Genomic DNA, 18690 nt, shown 5'->3' on the forward strand with positions numbered 1-18690 from the left:
GCTGCACTTCTCAGAGTTCCTATTAAGAAAATATTCTTTAATTTTCTTTAATGTTTATTTTTGAGAGACAGAGTGCAAGAAGGGAAGAGGCAGAGAGAGGGAGGGAGACACAGAATCTGAAGCAGGCTCCAGGCTCTGAGCTGTCGGCACAGAGCCTGACACGGGGCCCGAACTCACAAACTGTGAGATCATGACCTGAGCTGAAATCGGATACTTAACCGACTGAGCCACCCAGGTGGCCCTAGAAAATACCCTTTAATACATAGGGATTTCCAGGAGTATGGAAACAATTAAGTAAACACCAACACAGCTTCTTGATGAATGATCATTCATTAAAATAAATTCTTGAAGAATTTATAAATATTTTAAAGGGTGGAATATATAAGAATTTATAATATAAAAAGCAGCAAAAAAAAAATAAAATCCTGACACTCAGAAAAACAAATAAAAAGGCACAATATATTGTAGATTAAGTTATAATCACAACTGTTAAAAAATCATTATAGAGGTTGAAAGGAAATGTTATCAAATGTTAACAACAGTGGTCTTCAGATAATAAGATTATGGGTGACTGGCTATTTCTTTCATTTCCAAAATTTCTCTAATGAGCATGAGTTTTTCCACATTCATTTTTAAGGTGAAGTTTTAAAACCGGAGGAGAGGAAAGAGAAGGAAGAGGAGGGAAAAAAAGGAGCAGAAAAGACCTCTAGCAATGAAAGTCTTGCAGGCCAGTGGAAACGACCTGTGAGATGAGAAGGGAAACCCCTGCCCCTGCTTGTACTGAGCTCAGGCGGTTGCTTCCCGGCCACCTTGAAAATCACTAAGTGGTTTCCCACGTGAAGTGAGCACAGCATCTCCAATTCTGCCTTAAGCCTCTGCTTTACCGCTGATGACTCCCAGAGCATGTACAGCCAAGAAAGCCTTGAAGAGAACTACGGAGAACCTTGAGTGACGCAACGAGCTATAGCCCAAGGCAGAGGAGAAGTTCACAGTCAGATGGCCCAAACAAGAACATCAGTCACTTGTCGCCCCAGCTGTTATCCAGGAGTCAGGATAATGGCGGCTTGTGAACAATGGTGTTTATTACTATGATAAATACGAATATATATAATATCAATTACAAAATAATATACACATGTAGATGTTCATATATATTAATGACTGTATTATAACACTATTGCCTTCCTTAGTCCATTTAAAAAAATTTTAATGCAAGCCTGCCACATGAACCTGGTTGGGTAGTTGCAAGTAGGACATCATAAAAAGAGAATGCAAACCCAGATTATCCGATCAGACTACAGGATTTCCACCCTTTAAAATAAAACAATCCATCCAGAATAGACAAGAGGAGTCAAGAGTTCTGGAAAATGTGTTTGGCTTTCTCTAAGTCAAGCCACTCTCAGTGGCTAAAAGCCATGCCATGGGCACCAAGGTTCCAAGGTGTGCAGAGAAACAAATTACATGGCGTCCCCACCCCACTTCCCGCTTTCTGAAGGCTTCCTTCTCGCCAACCAGTGAGTACAGAAGGCCAGTCTGCTTGGTCAGCTCAGTGCCCTGGAGTCAGCAGGCAGCCTCTGGCACTCTTTTCAAGTCCTTCCCACAGGCCAAATCATTTACCCAACTCCCACTGCTTAAAGTGCTTTTGACAAGGAGACCTATGAGAAAAGCTCCCCAGGATGGTGTCCCAACTGAATAATTTACAATATACACACATTAGGAAGTAGTGGTTTGAACCCTGAAGCTTCTTACTCCATAGCCTTTAGGAGAATTTTCCTGAAAATATAAAAATACTAACAGACGAACCGAAGTCCATATAGCCAGTCTCCCCGTCCCATCCGCAGCCCAGTGGGGCGTAGGGCAGCTGGATGGCCTCAGTGGCTTTACTCCATTAAGCCAGACCAACAGGACCCAACACCAGGAAAGGTGGTCCAAACCTGAGAGGGCCACGGGGTGCTGTGGAGCTGGGCTTCTGCGAGTGACTGATGACACCACAGAGAGGCCCCCAGACCCCACTCCACTGCCTTTCCTGCAGGACACCTCTTTCCTCTCTTGGCTGAGCTCTGATTTGCTACCTGTGGGCATCCTCCATCACATGCAAAAAAGAGAGAACAGCAGCATCTTGTCAGTGATAAGGATGTAGGTTTTTGTTCTGGAGTCAAATTATTAGTGAATGATCTATATGGCCTTGAATAGGTTACTTAATTTTGAGTCTCTGTATCCTCTTATGACACGAAGGGTGACAACACCACCTACCCTTTAGGACTGTCATGAGGATTAAATAGTATGATGAATATAGCATGCTTAGTGCAGAGCCTGGCAGGTGAGGGATGCCCGTGAGGCAAGCGCAATGAGATGGAACAACAGAGTTACAGAGACCAACAAAGTTCCTGGACACTCATGACCCACAGTCATTTCTTATCTGATGTACAGTAACATATCAATGGGCATCTCGTGAGAAATCTCACATGTCTTGAGTACTTTGTCCCTCTGAACTTCCTCAAGATTATACTTTTATTTTAGTTGGGAATTATCTTTAGTGGATGTAACAATTCATGCATTTCCATTAGAAGGGCTGGGTGATTTAGAAATTCCTCTAAAAACCAAAACCTGTTAGTAGCATTAATCAACTATGACATGGGTGACGTGGGCTTGGTAGCATTTTGGTTTTGGGTGATTCTATAAGTTTTCTTTGTGTTTCTTCATTAGATTAAAATAGAAATGAGCACGCAACCACGTCAAGAAAACCTTCTCATGTGTGGGACAGGAGACTGAATTTCACTCAGGGAAGACCACTGGATTTCCAATTCAGAGAACCTGTGCATCAGGGAGCCTAACTCACCAGCATGAGCTTTGAGTATATGTGTTTTCAGCCGGCTGTTATAGGAGGACTTGAAGGAGCAGAGTTTGCATCGGAATGGTTTATGGTGTCCGTGGTGGGTTTGCATGTGGCGATCCAAACTTGATGTGGCAGAGAAACAGAAGAGAAAGAAAAATGACAGGATTATCAATTACATGTATTTTCTCACTGCCCTTTTCTAGCAATCCCATTTCTAAGGTGTTCAAAGTCATTTTGTTACCTTCCAAGGGCAACGCTTACCCAAAACAACAACAAAAATGGCAAGAGTGGCCGCACCTGTTCCAAAGGGAGGGGAGGCTAAGGGAAGGAAGAGATCAAGAGCTTTTTTGGATTGAGAGACCTGGCAGTGCAAACAGGCCATAGTAAACCCTCATTTTCCCTTCTCTAGAAGCATGTAGAATTGGAAGAGGGCATCCGAAGACAAAAGGTAAAATATGGAGAATTCAAGTTTTCTGCCAAGTCAGTGAGGAGTACCTATCAAATAGTCCTTTAACTTATTTCCAAAAAAAAAAAAAAAAAAAGGAGTTAGAGAAATTTTGCATTTAAAAAGGACTTTCTTTTTAAACCTCAGTCCTACATCCGTGGGGAACACTCAAGAGGGGAAGGGAAGTGTCAAAGTACTTGAGCTACTTGCAACGGACTGTCATGTTTCCAACGCCTTTGTAAATATGGAAGCAAAGTGCAGGTGTGTTTGAAGAAAGTCATGTGATCCAAAGGCCCAGTCATCCCTTCTGATAAACAAAACCATGTTCACTGTACCTCAGTCTTCCAGAGCAACTTACAAAGAAGTTATTTAATTATAGTGAACTCCCAGTATTTCATAATGATTGCTAAAAAAATAATAAATCTACCAAACGAGGTGTGGGAAGAAGTTCTAATTTGTACCAGTGCCCCAGAGAACTAGGTTCCCTTCTAAATGACTCACATGGGATCGGTGCTGCTTACCATTTAAACACATAATGTTCTCCTGAGCTCCAGAGCAGCACTTTCAATTGCCTCCGGACCTCTCCCTCTGGGTGTCCTTCAGCTTCCTTAAACTCAACTAGCCCTAAACAAAGCCATCGGTTTTTCTCCTCCAAAACTAACGCTCTTCCTCATTTCCTTGCTTCTATAGAGGACACGACCGTTCTCAGTCAACCAGACTGAACCCCTAGGTGCCCTCTGTACTTTGTCTCTCATCCCTCACTCCCTACATGAAGGCAATTTGTCCAAGTCATGAAGATCCGACTTCCTTTAACCATTCCCAAAGTCCCATCCGAACTTCTTGGATCAGCTACTATGACTGCCTTCTAATTGCTCTCTCCCGTCTTTTTTTCAACTCAAGAGCATGAGCTATGGAGTCAGGCTGGTTGGGATCAAACCCCAGCTAAGGCTTATAAACCGTGTGGCCTTGGCAAGTTACATAAACCTCCTCACTTTTCTTACCCACAAAATGGAGACGGTCATGGGACGACACCTCGCTGGGCTGATTTAAGAATAAAGTGAGATAATACCTGAAGGCACTTAGCGTGCTGCCTGACACACAGGAAGGCTCAGTAAATGTTAGCAATTATGACTTACTCCTTTCAGAGACTTCCTTTTGCCAGTACCATAAATGACAAAGTATTATTTCCACATTCGAAGACTCCAAATATGGTCTCTACTCAAGTATTCAAACTTTATCTTCCATTACTCTTTTACCTAGAACTTACAGATTAGTGACATTGGACCGCCAGCTGGGCCCCCACGAGCCTCACACTCTGCTCCACAGCCTTATGCTCTCATCCCTTCCTCCAGGTTGCACATCCCTTCCGAACTCTTCAAGTCCTGTCTTCCTACTTTAAGACTCGACTCAAATGCTCCCTACTCCGTAAAACCTTCCCGATTCTTCCACAGTGGGTGGATCACTTCCCTTCTTTGAAGCTTCATAGCATTTTATTGCTGTATTTTTGAAAGATATGTGCCTTATTTTGCTGAGTCATTTGTGAGCTCACTGGCTTGATTTATTACGCAACTAGACCCTAAATTCCCTTAGCGCACTGACCATGGTCTCTTCATCTTTTGTATTCCCCTTTATATCCACCCTCCCAACGCCCCCAGCACATTGCTTAGCACAGGGCGTATCCGTGTATGCGCTACGATTTGTTGAGATTCTACGGGGTGTCAGAAAGCAGGCTAGATGCTGTTGAATAAATACTTCTTGAACTCGTGAGAAGTACACAGTGGCTCTGATGACACAGATGAACCATGAGGCTCCGTAGAATAAAGAGCCTGTAACCCCTCCTCCCTCTGTAAAAGCATCGCCTCCTCCTCCCTTTCAACAACTAACTGCACTTTATCTTTTTGAGAAGCAAACAGCCCAACATTTATTTTAATTATCGTAAAAATAAACAGCAGGTCAGTCTCGCAATCGGTCACCGCCATCCAAGACGGTGGGACGCATTGTTGCACGTGTACCTCTCTTACACAGTTCAAAGACAAAGGCAACAAACGGTGGCTGCTTCTCAGAGCCATCGCTTTTCCCATCACCCCCGAAAGCCTTACACAACACCCCAAATCTACAATTCCAAAGCTGTGATGGGCCTCGGGCAGCTCCTTCTCCTCCTCACTGGCCCTGTCCTTCAAGCATCCCTTTGGCATCAGTAACTTCTTTACTCTTCAAGATCTTTTTCAAGATCAAGCAATGATCCTTTGGTCACATGGGTCGACAGTCCTAATTTTACCTCCTTAGGCCACTCAGTTTCCCAAATGGAACTTTATTTCCTCAACTGATGATTAGTTTCTGGGTGAATGTCTGACAGATACACCAGGACATTTGTCTACTTTCTGGTCTTCCCTCTTGTAAATCATAGCAGTGCCTCCAAAATACTCATTTAAAAAACGCCTGTATTTGCCAGGCGTAGTTAATGTTAGGTAACCTCCTATTCTCAGTCCCATTTGACAGACGAGGTGACTGAGGCTCAAGGGAACGTAACCAACGACACAGCAGGCACAAACCTTGAGTGGGGCTTTCTGACTCCTCCAAGCCTCTCCTGCTCTAGCTTAGCTGAGCACTAGCTGACCGCTACGGCATCTCCTCCCCGTCACCCGCTTGCGACCACTCGATAGCACTTACTTGTGCCTGAAAGCGGAAACAAAGGAGCAATACTGGCAGCTGTACTTGTCCTCGCGGGTAAACATGGCCAGGGCCAGATGGCTCCTCTCATGAGAACGCAGCCCCTGCATGGACATCAGGACTCTGTCACATTGACTACAATGGTATCCCCCCGGCCGGGTTTCATCCTCCAACATTCCATCAAGCAAGCAGTGTTCACCATCCACCCGGTCCACCAGGGCGCCAGTGGCATCTTTGGCTGCTTCCAATCCATCCAGGAACAAGTGGGAGGGGTCTTCGGCCTCCTGCTAAGAGAACCACACACACACACATGCCCCACCAACAAAATAAATATCCAGCATCATCGTCTCCAGCTCTCCTCCTCTCCCTTCATTCTCCCAAACTCCTCAGGACTTCCTGGTAAAGCTTCCTCCCCTGCCTCTCCAGCTCCCCCTAGAGGGAGGGCAAACCCGACTGCCACTCTTCATGCAGTGCTGGTGATCTGAGGACACGGCTGCTACTGCCTGGGAAGCATGAGAGAGGGGCTCTCCCAACTGTGGAGACCGTTCACTCACTTATCTCCCATCTTAAAAAGAACACACTGCAATCCCACTCGAACCGACAGAAGGCAGGGTTAGGGTGATGGCTCAGAGAAAAGAAAGGAAGGAAGAAAGGAGGGGGGAAAAAAGCAGAGCAGTCTGGGCATCTAGGAGCCGTGGGCCCCCCCTTAGAAGTGAAGGAAAGGGCAGGATCCTGCCCCTCGCCATCCGTGCTCACCCCCACCCTGCGGAGGGTGACTTCAGCCACTGACTGAAGGCTGCTGTCTGATCCACCGAAAAAATTAAGGAGCAGCCTGGTTCGAAGTCACTCATGTTTGGAGGTGACTCCGTGGGTTACTGATTACACACGAAGAGCTGCTCTGTCTCCCTCGAGTGAGTCCAGGAAACAAGCCTGGAACACACCGAGGTGGCGTGGAAGAAGCCGACCGCCGTCGCCCCTGGGCGCCACCGTTCTGCTGACAGCCAGCGGGCTTCAGTCTTCAGTGAAGAAAAGCAGAGACTTTATACGTCCATGCTACGTGGGCAAAATAGGACACAAGATCAAGAAGGGCAGATTTCACGTATCTAGAGAGAAAGAGCAGAGTCCTGAACTCACTAACTTCTCTGCTCAAAAATACGCGCTTCGCCACGTCCCGGAAGGCAGGGGTGGCGGCATGGCTCCCGAAACGGGGGCTGCTATTTAGGATTACGACATTCAAAACGGGCGGCCTAGTGAAGGTCAGGGGGAGCAGGGGAGGCACTGGTCAGCGACAAACCGGGAAAGGGAACGAAGGAGACAAATCGGGTCAAGGGGTTCTCGGGGCCTGCTGTGACTGGGGGGCTTTTGGTTTTAGACTTCACGTTTCTTACACTCCTCAGAGGACCCAGGGTAAGAAGTAAAGGATTCTCCTGGGCTCTCTGCACCGTCAGCCAGATGAGAACAGTTAAGAAGTCACGCAGTGGGAGGAGCAGAAGATGATGGGAACAGGACCCACTTGATTCCTTTCAAGAGCTCGGGCAACTCGGAAGAGCAAACACCTAATGGCACTAAATGCAGAACAGAAGGGCGACCCAAAGCCTCCTGTACCGAGAGGCCCGGATCTTCTGTTTCCACCAAACTATCCGCGTGGAAGGGAACCAGATCGAAACGCGACCAGGTCGAGACACGTAAGATGAAGAAGGTCCAACCTGCAAAAGAATCAAAACAAGCCAGACCGATCCAAGCACAGCTCAGGAATGCCCACATTCTGGGCCGCCCTTTCCTGAGCTGCTTTGAGCAACGGGGTTAATAAGTAACTCGAATGGCTCACACACAAGAGCGCTCATCCAGACCCCCCCGCCCCAGTTCTCACCTTCACGGCGGCAGACACGGCCGGGACACTGCCGTACTGGACGTGTTTCCGGAGATGATTGCAGATGGCTCGGAGCGTCGGGTGCACTTCCACACAGAATTTACACTTGTAGCCCACCACCTTCCTCTCCTTGATCTTTGGCACCTCTTCTAAGTGACCAAAAGGCTGGTAAAATACAGTGGTAGCCATCAGTACTCCGAGCCCTCCCTCAAATGCCGGCATTTATTCTCGTAGCGTACTAGCAGATTTTATTTCAAAGCGGATTAGCAGGTTAAAAACCAAGGGAGAAATATGTGAGTATTTTTACATAACGAATTCGTCAGAGTCGTGGCACACTGCCTACTATGCAAAGTCTCCGGAACCCAAATATGTTACAGCTTGTGAGTAGAGAAGATTTCTGTGGAGAAGCCTCATCGTCACTGCCACCAGGTTATCTGCTTTTGAGACCAATTTCAACTACGCAGGTGAGACGTTGCACAGCTGCGCCATTAGTGAACTTCTTGACCAAGACAAACAAACAAACAAAAATCTACTCCTGGAGATGTTAGGTTCATGTAGCCGACACTGCAGACCAAAACATGGCTGAGAGGTGCTAGTGACACCAAGAGACGGCCCACAGCTGCCTTAGAGAGCGAGCGTCGTCGTGTAACTAGGCCTCAGGTAAGGCTACTTGGCAGAAGGAAATACAGAGAAACCACCCCGACCCTCCCCTGGGGAGCCTCGGGAGGGGGGAGCAGGGAGGGGAACAGGCCGTGGGGAAGGGTGAGCACAGCATGGGGGATAATCAGGCTCGAAACGTTTAATTGACTTATTGAGCTCTCTGGCAAGCTAAGTCACTAGGAAGCCTGTAGCAGTCTGGCTGGCAACGAAGAAGTGCATGTGGGCACCAGTGATGAGAGGCCTCCTGGGGGAAGGGAAATCAAAACATATCCTTACCCTCTCTTGTTTGAAATCTGCAAAAGCACCATCTGCATATTTCTGCTTGCTCAAAAGCTGTTTCCTCCTCTCCTGACGTTTGGCACGCTTCTGGAATTCCTCATTGTGAATGTTCAAGTGTGAGGTCAGCTCCGCTGTGCTTTGCAGTTTGCTATCACAGTGCTTACACTGGTAGGCGGGGCTCTGCAAGCGGGGGCCGCTGCCCAGAATGACGAAGTCCCTCTTCAGGTCCCGACTGTGGTGGTCAGTGTAATGCATACACAGCAGCTCCGCCGTGCTGAAAGACAGCTTGAAGCACTTGACGCAGCGGAACGGGAGCCACTCGATCTCCTGGGCCTCGCCTCCCTCCACCTCGGCTTTCTCGAAGCTGCCTCTCTCCTCCTCTTCCATCAGCAGCGGCTTCTCGTGCTCGTCGGCGTAGACGGCGGTGAAGTAGCCGCCCAGCTTGCTGGCGTGCTGCTTCTTGGGGAACACCCCCGGGTGGCGCTTCATGTAATGGGACACGATGCCCTTCTTGCTGAAGGACTGGAAGGAGCACAGGGAGCACTTCTTCTTCTCCACGGCCCGCCGGAGCTCCTCGCTGAGCTGCGGGGAGTCGTCCTTGGGCGGGGACGGGATGATCACCTTGTTGGGCTTGTCGCTGATGGTCCTGGAGGCCGCCAGGCAGTGCGTGTAATAGGCGTCGATGTCGTGGCGCTTCTGGTAGTGGGCCGCCAGCCCTTTGCGGATGGGGTTGGTGTAGGCGCACAGGGCGCACTTGAAGAGGTTGTTCTTGCCCTCGGGCTGGGCTCGCACGTTGTTGTGCTTGATGCGGTAGTGCCTGGCGATGCCCTTCCTCGTGGAGCAGAAGTACTTGCACAGCTGGCAGCGGAACACCGTGTGGGAGACCAGGTGCGAGGTAGAGAAGTGAGACGTGGACACGGGCTCCTCTCCCACCTCCTCCTCGGTGACGGACACCTGGGAGGGGCTCACCTCAGTGGTCATCTCGGGCTCGAGGGAGACTGGCAGCTTCGGGGGCGACTGGGAAAACACATCAAATTCAGGCTGATTGTGATACTTCTCGTAGTGGATTTTGAGCTTCTCCAAGGTGCCGTGCGTGTACGGACACAGTTTGCAGCGGTAGGCGCCGTAGCCTTGCTTGAAGATCCTGCTCGTCTCCTCCACGTCGTTCTGGGCGATGTCGGCGGACTGCTCCACGTCGTGCACGAAGTCCTCGGCGGTCACCTTGATGGCCGGGTGTCGCTTCTGGTAATGGGTCAGGACGCCGTGGATGCGGGTGTTGATGTACGGGCAATGCCTGCATTTGTAGACGGCGCCCGGGTTGATGTCGATGTCCTGGGCGAAGTCGGCAGCCTTCACCTTCATGCCAGGGTGCTTCTTCCCATAGTGGGTGAGGAGGCCGTGCAGGTTGTTATACTCGGACTGGCACACGGTGCACTGGTATGGGGTGGACGATATGGCGGGGTTGGCGGAGGCCAGCTGGATGCTTTTCTCGGGGGAAAGCCGGGCGTCCTCCGGGCATTCGGCGTCCTGCTCGGGGAGCGGAGCGGGCATACTGTTGTCACAATTCACGGCGCCCACCAGCTCTTCGGACGGAGGGATGACATTCTCGACGGCGTCTTTCTCCTTGATGATATCCAGCAGCACCGACTCGTCACCGTTCATGGCCCAGGGATGGAATGCTTGGTAGTGATTGGTGATGTCCCAGATGGACATGGCCTCGAAAACACAGTCTCGGCATCTGTACGTTTTGGCTTCGGCGGGCATGGTGAGAGAGGGAGGGGATGGGTCGGGCCCAGCCCAGAGTTTGGTAGCCATGTAAGTATAGTCAACATAGTGCTCCGGATGCCTCCTCTGGTAATGTAGGAGCAAACCGCTGGGCTCTGTGTGGGAGTAGATGCACCACTCGCAGTGGTAGCCAGCTTCTATCGAGCCGTCTAGAAATGCCCACCGCATGATGGACGTGACTGTGGCCTTCAGGGCAGGGTGGTCTTTCTTGATATGCTTCCTCAGTGCATAGAAGTAGGGGGAGGTATACGAGCACTGCCTACACTTGAGCGCTCGCAGTTTGGTTTTGTCCCGCTCCACGGCAGAGGGGGCGACAAGCACACAGCTGGCAGGCTTCTTCTGGTTGCGGTCACAGAGGCTTCGGATGGTGGCCGTGTGTTGCCGGATCACGTCCGCGTTGGCCTTGAAGTCTCGGTGCTTCTTCTGATAGTGAATGAGTACACCTTTGACCGTCCGGTTCCCGTAATCACAGTGCTGGCAAAAGAACATCTCATTCTCCACAGGAGGGCCGTCTCTCTCAGAGCTGCTTCGGTTCAGCTGTTGCATGGGGGCGGGTGGCCGGGGGGAGCCTTGGGGCCCCTCGGACCCTCTCATCATTGCAGCTGTGGGAGGAGCCTGTCTGATATATTTGGCAGTAACCTTTATTTCTGGGTGTCTTTTCTGGTAGTGGACAAGCACTCCCACAACTGACCGATTGCTGTAGGAACAGTGTTTGCAGTAGTAAAGCTCAGTACTGAGGTCTGGTGGCGGGGGTTGTGGGGGGGGTGGGGAACCCATGTTGGACATTTTGGGAGACATTGGAGCACCCACCTCAAATGATAATTGAGAAAGGGCAGAGCCCCTGTCCACAGACACCATTCGCATGGTTTTCTGGATCCTAAAGTAGGAAGCCTTTTCTTCAGGGTGTTTCTTCTGATAATGAACCAAGACAGAATGCATGTTGGGGCTTGCGAACGAGCAAACGTCACAATCGTAAACGACAACAGTGTTAACTGAGGGGTCCTTCTGATTTTCACATTCTGGAGTAAAGGTCTTTGAAGGAGTGCTTTTATTAAATGTAGCTGGCAGACCGCCACCGCGAGCCACGGGAGTGGAAGTCGCCATGCTCTTGGGGGCCGAATTCAGAATCTCCCTCAGCGTCTGGGATTCCGTACTCAGCCCTTCCTGCTGCTCCACGACGTAGCTGGAAAATATCATCGCGTTGTTAATCTTCACCGTGGGATGCATTCTTTGGTAATGTGGCATCAGGCTTCGGACATTCGGGCTCGTGTAGGAACAAAACCGACACCGGTAGATCAGGTCCGAATGGTCGAAGTTGAGTACATTCATGGCTTCTGGGTGGTGTTCGCCGTAGTGCTGCTGCAGGTCTTCAAAGTTGGTGTAATCGATGTAGCATTCCAGGCACCTGTACACTGCACTGTGATCGTTGGGGTCCAAGATGTACCTAAAGCTGAATTTAATGTACGGGTGCATTCGTTGGTAGTGGGTGCTGACGCTCCGGGCAGATTTGTTGTTAAAGTCACAGTGTTTGCAATAGTAAAGCCTTCCGGAGTCACCAAAGTCTGTGTTCTCGCTATTGTGCTCAGTTCCGTAGATAGGAGTCTGGGTGTTCAGCAGAGCGGTGTTGGCAACCTGGTGATCTTTCATGTTTGTTGAGGAGCCGTAATAATCCTCTTCGTCTTCAGACAGGGTGAGCTCAATCTCCGCGCCGTTGGTGGCGTTGTAATCGTGGGTGACGCTTCTGAAGTTGGGCTCCTTCTGGGGCTCCCCGGCATCTCTCGCCCAGATCTGCTGGGCCGAAAAGGAAGTGGCCACCTCCAGGACTGGCTCCGTCGGCTCTTCCTCCCTGTCCAACTCCACCTCTATCTCCACTTCGTTGTCGTCCTCTTCCTCCTCGTCGTCCTCCACGTTGATCACCGCGTCCTCCTGCTGCTTCGTTTGGTTAATTTTGCTCTGCAGGTTGCTGGCTATCTCGTCAATCCTAGTTCTCTTCTTCACGGGCGATAAGTCGAGGGGAAAGTCATTGGCGAGCTTCCGGGAGGCCTTAGCTACAAAATTGTTCTTGGAGGACAACCCAAGAATTGAGGTCTGGCTTTTCTTCACAGTGTTGCTGGAAGAGGGGTGGCTGTCTGTCTCGCTTTCCAGTGGCAGGCTTGAGGGCTGCCCCTCGAATTTTGGCAAGTTGTCGCAGAACGAGTGCTTGTGCTGCTGATGGACTCGCAGCCCTTTCAGAGTCGTGGTGGAGTAACTACACATGGTGCACTTGTAAGGGTGCAGGGGCGGGGCTGGCACGGGAGGCTGCGGCTGCTGCGTCGGTGCGGGCTGGGGCTGCGGCTGCGCCGGTACCTGGTGCGGCGGCTGTAGCTGCGGTGGCTGCGGCTGGGACGGAGGCGGCGGCGGCGGCGGCGGCGGCGGCGGCGGTGGCTGTTGCTGCTGCAAGGGATCCAGCAGGACTCCTGACTTCCTCCCGTTGATGCTCGAGCCCTCGTAAGACACCACACCTTCATTCAGCGACGAAGACATGCTCTCACTCTGGGAATTCACGGCATCCCAATCTGACACTGTACCCGTGTGACACTGTTTGTGAGCGCCGAGTTTTAACGAGCTCTTGCAAGTAAACGGACACTCGTCACATTTATAGACGGCAGTCTTTCCGGACAAGTGGATGTTTTCTATGTGACGGGAGATGCTGCGTCGATGCATAGTGAGGAAAGGACAAAAGGGGCACTGGAACCTATTCATGAACCTTCGGAACGGAATCCCCTTGGTCTCCAACAATTTGTTGCCATCTGAGCCCATCAGCTGCTCCGCAGACATGCCAGAAGTCTGGTGATCCATGGCATTTAAGCCATTCTCGCTGTCTATTTCGTTCAGCTCCTCATCAGAACTGGAGTCATTCAGCATGCTGTTAGTTTCCAGGTCGGCAGAGGAGTTGGTCATGTCAGCCATCCCGTAACGCGATCTCTCCGCCAAGTTAACCAGGCCAGAGTTGTGAGGGGACTTCGGCTTCATCTGCGGGTAAGACACGGGTGAAAACTTGGAAGCGGACGAGGAATTGGGTCTCATGATGGAGTTACTGATGGAGCCGCGGAAGTTGGAGACGTTAGCGCTGGGCATCTCCCGGCTGGCAGCATTCATGGACAGATAGGTGGAATTGGAAGTGGGGCTGGGGGCGCTTTTGTTCTGCACTTCGGGGAGGTTCGTCCCTTCTTGCTGCTGTCTGAGGCTGGAGAGGATCTTGACCATACTGCGATGCTTCTTCATCATGTGGTCGCACCAGCGTTCCCGGCGGGGGGTCTGGTAGCTGCACCACTCACAGCAAAAGTTGCCTCGAGACTTGGTCAAAGGCTTGACCATAGACTCCAAGATGCTGCGCTCCACGACCTCTGCCGGCAGTTCTTTGCAGGGGTCCTGCAGAGACACGGGTGGGACCACGGGGTCTGGCATTGGAGCAGGGGCAGGGAGGGGAGCCGTGGTCTCCTTCAAGTTGTTTTTGTGATACATTTTCTGATGCTTAATGATTCTTGCCCTCCTCGGTGACTTGTATGTGCAAAACTGGCAAGAGAAGACCTTTCCAAATCCCTCGTGCATCATGATATTATAATTTAAGGATCCGGGAACAGGGGGTCCCGCCGAACTCCCTTCAGCTTGAGCTCCGTGGACCTTCCTTGTGTGTTCGATGAGGAGGTTTTTTGACCTGAAGTAGCGGACGCAGAACTTGCATTGAAAAAACTTGTTTGTTGGTTTGGGATTAGGGGCAATATGCTGACCGTAATATCCTGGACTGTGGCCATAGTAGCTTCCGGTCCCCAGTGCGGTTGCATTTTGACCTAGAGAGAAAGCAGAAGGTAAATGAGAACAGAAAAGCAAACGAAAGAGAATTAAGAAATTCCATCATGCAAATCAATTTTTCTTTTCAGTTATTCTTCATCAATAAACATCACATTCAAAAGGCCTAACGTCTCGAGATGAGGCCCTGAAGAGTATTAACGAAGCACTGATGAACTAGACATATTGCTTCTCGCAGGTGAAGATACAGCGTTTGGCTTTAGGAACAATACTCACCTCATGGCCATTAATGTTCCCTATAGCTATAAAAACACAAGTTCCACACGCTGCGATATTCATTCTAGAATTTTACCAGACACTCTCTTGTCCTCCAAATCGAAAGGGAACTGAGAAACATAAAGAAGCTGAAAGGGCAATAACCTAGGATGCTCCAGAAGAGAAACATGAGCCCAGACCACAAAAATGGCTCCCAAGGAGCAATAAACTTTGACAAAGCCACACATATCAAGAACCATGGCTACAGGCTAAAAGTAGATGAGCACCATGAAATAGATCGGATATGCCGAGATTCTTCAAGATTTACCTGATAAATCCTCTGCGATCGCAAATTCGTCCTTTATAGAGGAATACTCCACCTCTGTCTGATTACTGGCATTCATGGACCCGGATCGTGGCTCGTTAGCATTGTCTTCAGCAACATCAGTTGGCTGCAGAAATGCCGTGTGGACATCCTGAATGTGCGCCTTGAGATCTTCATAAGACGGGGCTCTGAAGTCACAGCCATCGCACTGAAGCACCTCCATGATCTGGGCCTACCTTCTCACATTAGGAACCTGTGACAGAAGTCAGAACAAAGCCTCTTAAGAAATGCACTAACTGCATATCCCAAGTTGATGGGGCTACAAGTCCATTAACGGAAAAAATTCTAACATCGGCAGATTTCCGTTACTGAACTCTGCCAGTTGGAACACTGGCCAAAGACACGCAACCAGAGATAATAGGGACAATGTCCTTGACTTTGTAACTTCAAAGAAGGGGGGAAAGCCCAAATAAACATTTTCCAGTTTGATATAATAAACGTATCTTGAAATGCCATTTGTCAAGGAAACCCTTAAAAGTCTAACCGTTTCAGTAGTTTCTGAATTTCTTGACTGAATTCAAATTTCTTGGTAAGTCAATACTGACTTTGATTCTGGCTTGGACCCATTTTTCTTTTGAACTAGACCCTTCTCAGAAGTAAAGAGGATTGTCTGTACAGAAGAAAGGACAAATTTCAATCTTCATTAGCTGTTTTTAAATTTTTTTTTTTTTTAACATTTTATTTATTTTTGAGACAGAGAGAGACAGAGCATGAACAGGGGAGGGTCAGAGAGAGGGAGACACAGAATCGGAAGCAGGCTCCAGGCTCTGAGCTGTCAGCACAGAGCCCGACACGGGGCTCGAACCCACGGACCGTGAGATCACGACCTGAGCCGAAGTCGGCCGCTTAACCGACTGAGCCACCCAGGCGCCCCTCAATCTTCATTAGCTGTTTTAATATTCTAACACATTTCACCACCAAATGGTGAAACAGTATTGAAGTCTTGGAGTGGTGGTAGAGAGAGCTTTTATTATACCTTTTATCATTTGAATACCTTAACTGATATTGGGGTACACCTCTTTCCTCCTTTCCCCAAACAGTTTAGTCGTGTGTGTGTGTGTTTCATAAGCTAAATGGTTATTTTGCTTTTTACTACCTACCAATTATAACCTAACAGCTTCTCCAATCTAATTAGGTCATAAAGTATTTCTCATGAGATTCTCAAACAACCAACTTTATATGACAATCCAGTTTCTAGTTTAAAGTCGCACCTTGGTACCTCGATTTACATTAAGGTAACAGACACAGTTTTGAAGAGGGGCTTCTAAGTCATGACTTTCTCTTTTCCCATTTCTCTCCTTCACAAACATGAAGCGTATGCTCGAACGCAAAAAACTGTGAACCTGATGTATAGTCAAGCAAAACTTGCCCGGCTCCCTTCATTCTGGTATTCACTGTGTGACTGAAAGACATAGATGGCTTCACATTAATTCAATGGAAAGGCTCACCATTAAGAAGTTAAAAATGTATTAGAAGGTGCAGTTTGCCCTATCTTAATATATACCTTGAGTTGAGATACCCGGTTATTATCTTAATCGGTGAGTTAACTTCATTGAGCTCACCGCAAACTCTACTGAATCACCGTAATCTAGAACCAGATGTCCAAGAACTAAAGCTGTAGCCAAATCTCTCTATACTTTTATTGTACAGCAAGCTTCTATACTTTTCTGGCAAAAGGTAAATTGTTTCTGCAGGGGGAACAAAGTCTAGTGATATGTCAACGTGGAGAAAGGAGCCATTGCGGGCGGATTTTCTATGAAAGAATGCTCCTGCTGATAGCCTGCTAAAATAACTTCTGGCAAGTCGAGCTCTGGACAGACTGAGCTTGCAGAGTGAGACACAGATATTTACCTCCTCTTCTTTCACCCAGCAATTTATCCTTTTTCAATAAACACTGAACTGTGCACCAGAGTCTTTTCAGCTAACTAAGTCTCAATATTCCAGATACACAAGCTTTTATGCCTAAGCACCAACCCAAATTGTGTGGAAGAGGTTGCTATCAGCTCTGGATCAAATTACAGCAGTCACTGAGGCCCCACCCCACTTCTCCTTTCGCACAGTCCATTAGACCTGAAAACAAATTTTTCCATGGTGCAGACGACTCCTGCATTTAGAACACTTCACAGAAAAAAGCAGATCATCCAGTGTGCACTCCCCATCCCCCAAGCCTAGCCCTTTCATCTCAGCCAAACAAGCCACAGCTCTGCTGAATGTGTTTATCACACTTTCAAGAGATATGAGCTCCTGCGTCACTGAAGCTCTAAGACTCACTAAGCTGCCCTAGTCCTCTGAGCTTTAAGGAGCAGCCATTTTAGCTCAGAGCTTCTCCTCCGTGCACAACATGGCTTCTCTGGGATTCTGCTAGGCTGACAATCAGAAATGAGCAGTAGAAGAACAGGCTGGGCTCCTCCTATGCTCTTCTCCTCCCAACAAAGAATGAACTGTTTTCATTGCTTTCCGAAAGGCAGCACCTTTCTCCTCCTCAAATGTCATTCACCAAGATCTCGGAAGGTTCTTTTATCCCATGATTGATAAGCTTGTTCGTTAGTCCCAGCAGAGCACTGGTAATTGCAGGACGATATCCTGGACCAGACCCTGTTCCACAGGAGGATTTGGGGGTGGGTTGGGGGGACCTCCAGAATGCCTTGGCTTCTTGGGAGTCGTCCTTCCACACACAGAAGACATACCATCCGACTCTGCTTGCCAGATTCCAAAGTCTAATGACCTTTGTTAATCACCAGCCAGTCTGTCTGCATCAGCAGACCCTGCCAACAGACACACCCTTCAACACAAAGGCTGTAGCTATTCCTTTTAAAAGAGGTTCTCTGAAAGCTCCATTGTGTAGCCCGAGAGGAAAACAAAATCTCTTCCCTTCAAAACTTCAAGCCTTTAGAAATAATGCAACAAAAGGCTTTCTGCTGTGTGTCTTTCGGAAATTTTGAGACTGGTTTGCACAACATCAACAAAAATTCTGGTCCTGCACAAGGAAAGGAGGGCACCTTCAGCATTGAGTCATCCACCCGGAGATGAAATTCATCTCTCTGTGCAGTTCTCTTAATATCTTGGTGTCTTCTGAAGCTGTTATCAAGGATTCTAACTTCGCTGGATGCAAACACAAACCAACAGCCTCCTTGTTCTGCTACAAAGGAGATTAAAGGGTTAGGAGATCAGAAAAAAAAAAAACCCACTGATTTGGAAAAAGAAGAGATGATGAAAGTGATTTCCTAATGGGTTCTAGCTTTAATGTTGTTGCAGTCTCTACCTCAAAAATAGCTCAGAGCCTTAGAAGAGGTTAATCTCCAGGCTGCCGAGAGAACCAGCGTCAGGTACAGCTGAATGGCCCTCAATCTGATGTCTGCATCACGCACGGAAATGAGGACGGAGCCTCCTTTGAAAGCCATTTTGCCTTTGTGTACACATTTCTCCTGAAGACGCTGACAGAAGAAAACAGAAATTTCCAGCAGGGCCTAAACAATCAAAAGAAACAGAAACTTGATGTGCTTATGAGACGGAGGGCACACACACGTGCAAGAAGTGAGAGCAGGAGGAGAAGAAGGGAATGGGGGAGGCACACGGACAAAGAGAGCCGGACGTGAGGATGACCCATCCATCAACCAGACTATGTTTTCACAGCAGATGGTAATCCTCTGAGAAACCAACAACAAGGAAAGAGATGAGAAGTTAGCTCTGCGTATCTGTCTGTTTCATCCACCCAG

At 48.8% G+C, this 18690-nt stretch overlaps 1 protein-coding gene across 10 annotated transcripts in view; it reads right to left on the reverse strand.

The window, feature by feature from the left end:
* Positions 1–18690, reverse strand: part of ZNF462 (zinc finger protein 462) — a 141590-nt gene that overhangs the window by 66892 nt on the left and 56008 nt on the right. For 7 of the 10 annotated variants that reach the window (XR_009251506.1, XR_009251507.1, XM_058694657.1 and 4 more), the window contains 5 exons: positions 14918–15167; positions 8758–14375; positions 7822–7986; positions 5952–6238; positions 2840–2958 (listed from right to left, as the gene is read on the reverse strand). Coding sequence is in view for 8 of the 10 variants with exons in the window: in XM_058694657.1 (XP_058550640.1) it covers positions 2840–2958; positions 5952–6238; positions 7822–7986; positions 8758–14375; positions 14918–15137 (6409 nt within the window). In the remaining 2 variants the exon portion in view is untranslated. The remainder of the gene's footprint in view (positions 1–2839; positions 2959–5951; positions 6239–7821; positions 7987–8757; positions 14376–14917; positions 15168–18690) is intronic. The other 3 variants (XM_058694659.1, XM_058694660.1, XM_058694662.1) reach the window with 3 other exon arrangements.

The sequence above is a fragment of the Neofelis nebulosa genome, chromosome 12, assembly GCF_028018385.1.
Source record: "Neofelis nebulosa isolate mNeoNeb1 chromosome 12, mNeoNeb1.pri, whole genome shotgun sequence".
In the NCBI taxonomy this organism is placed as follows: Eukaryota; Metazoa; Chordata; class Mammalia; order Carnivora; family Felidae; genus Neofelis; species Neofelis nebulosa.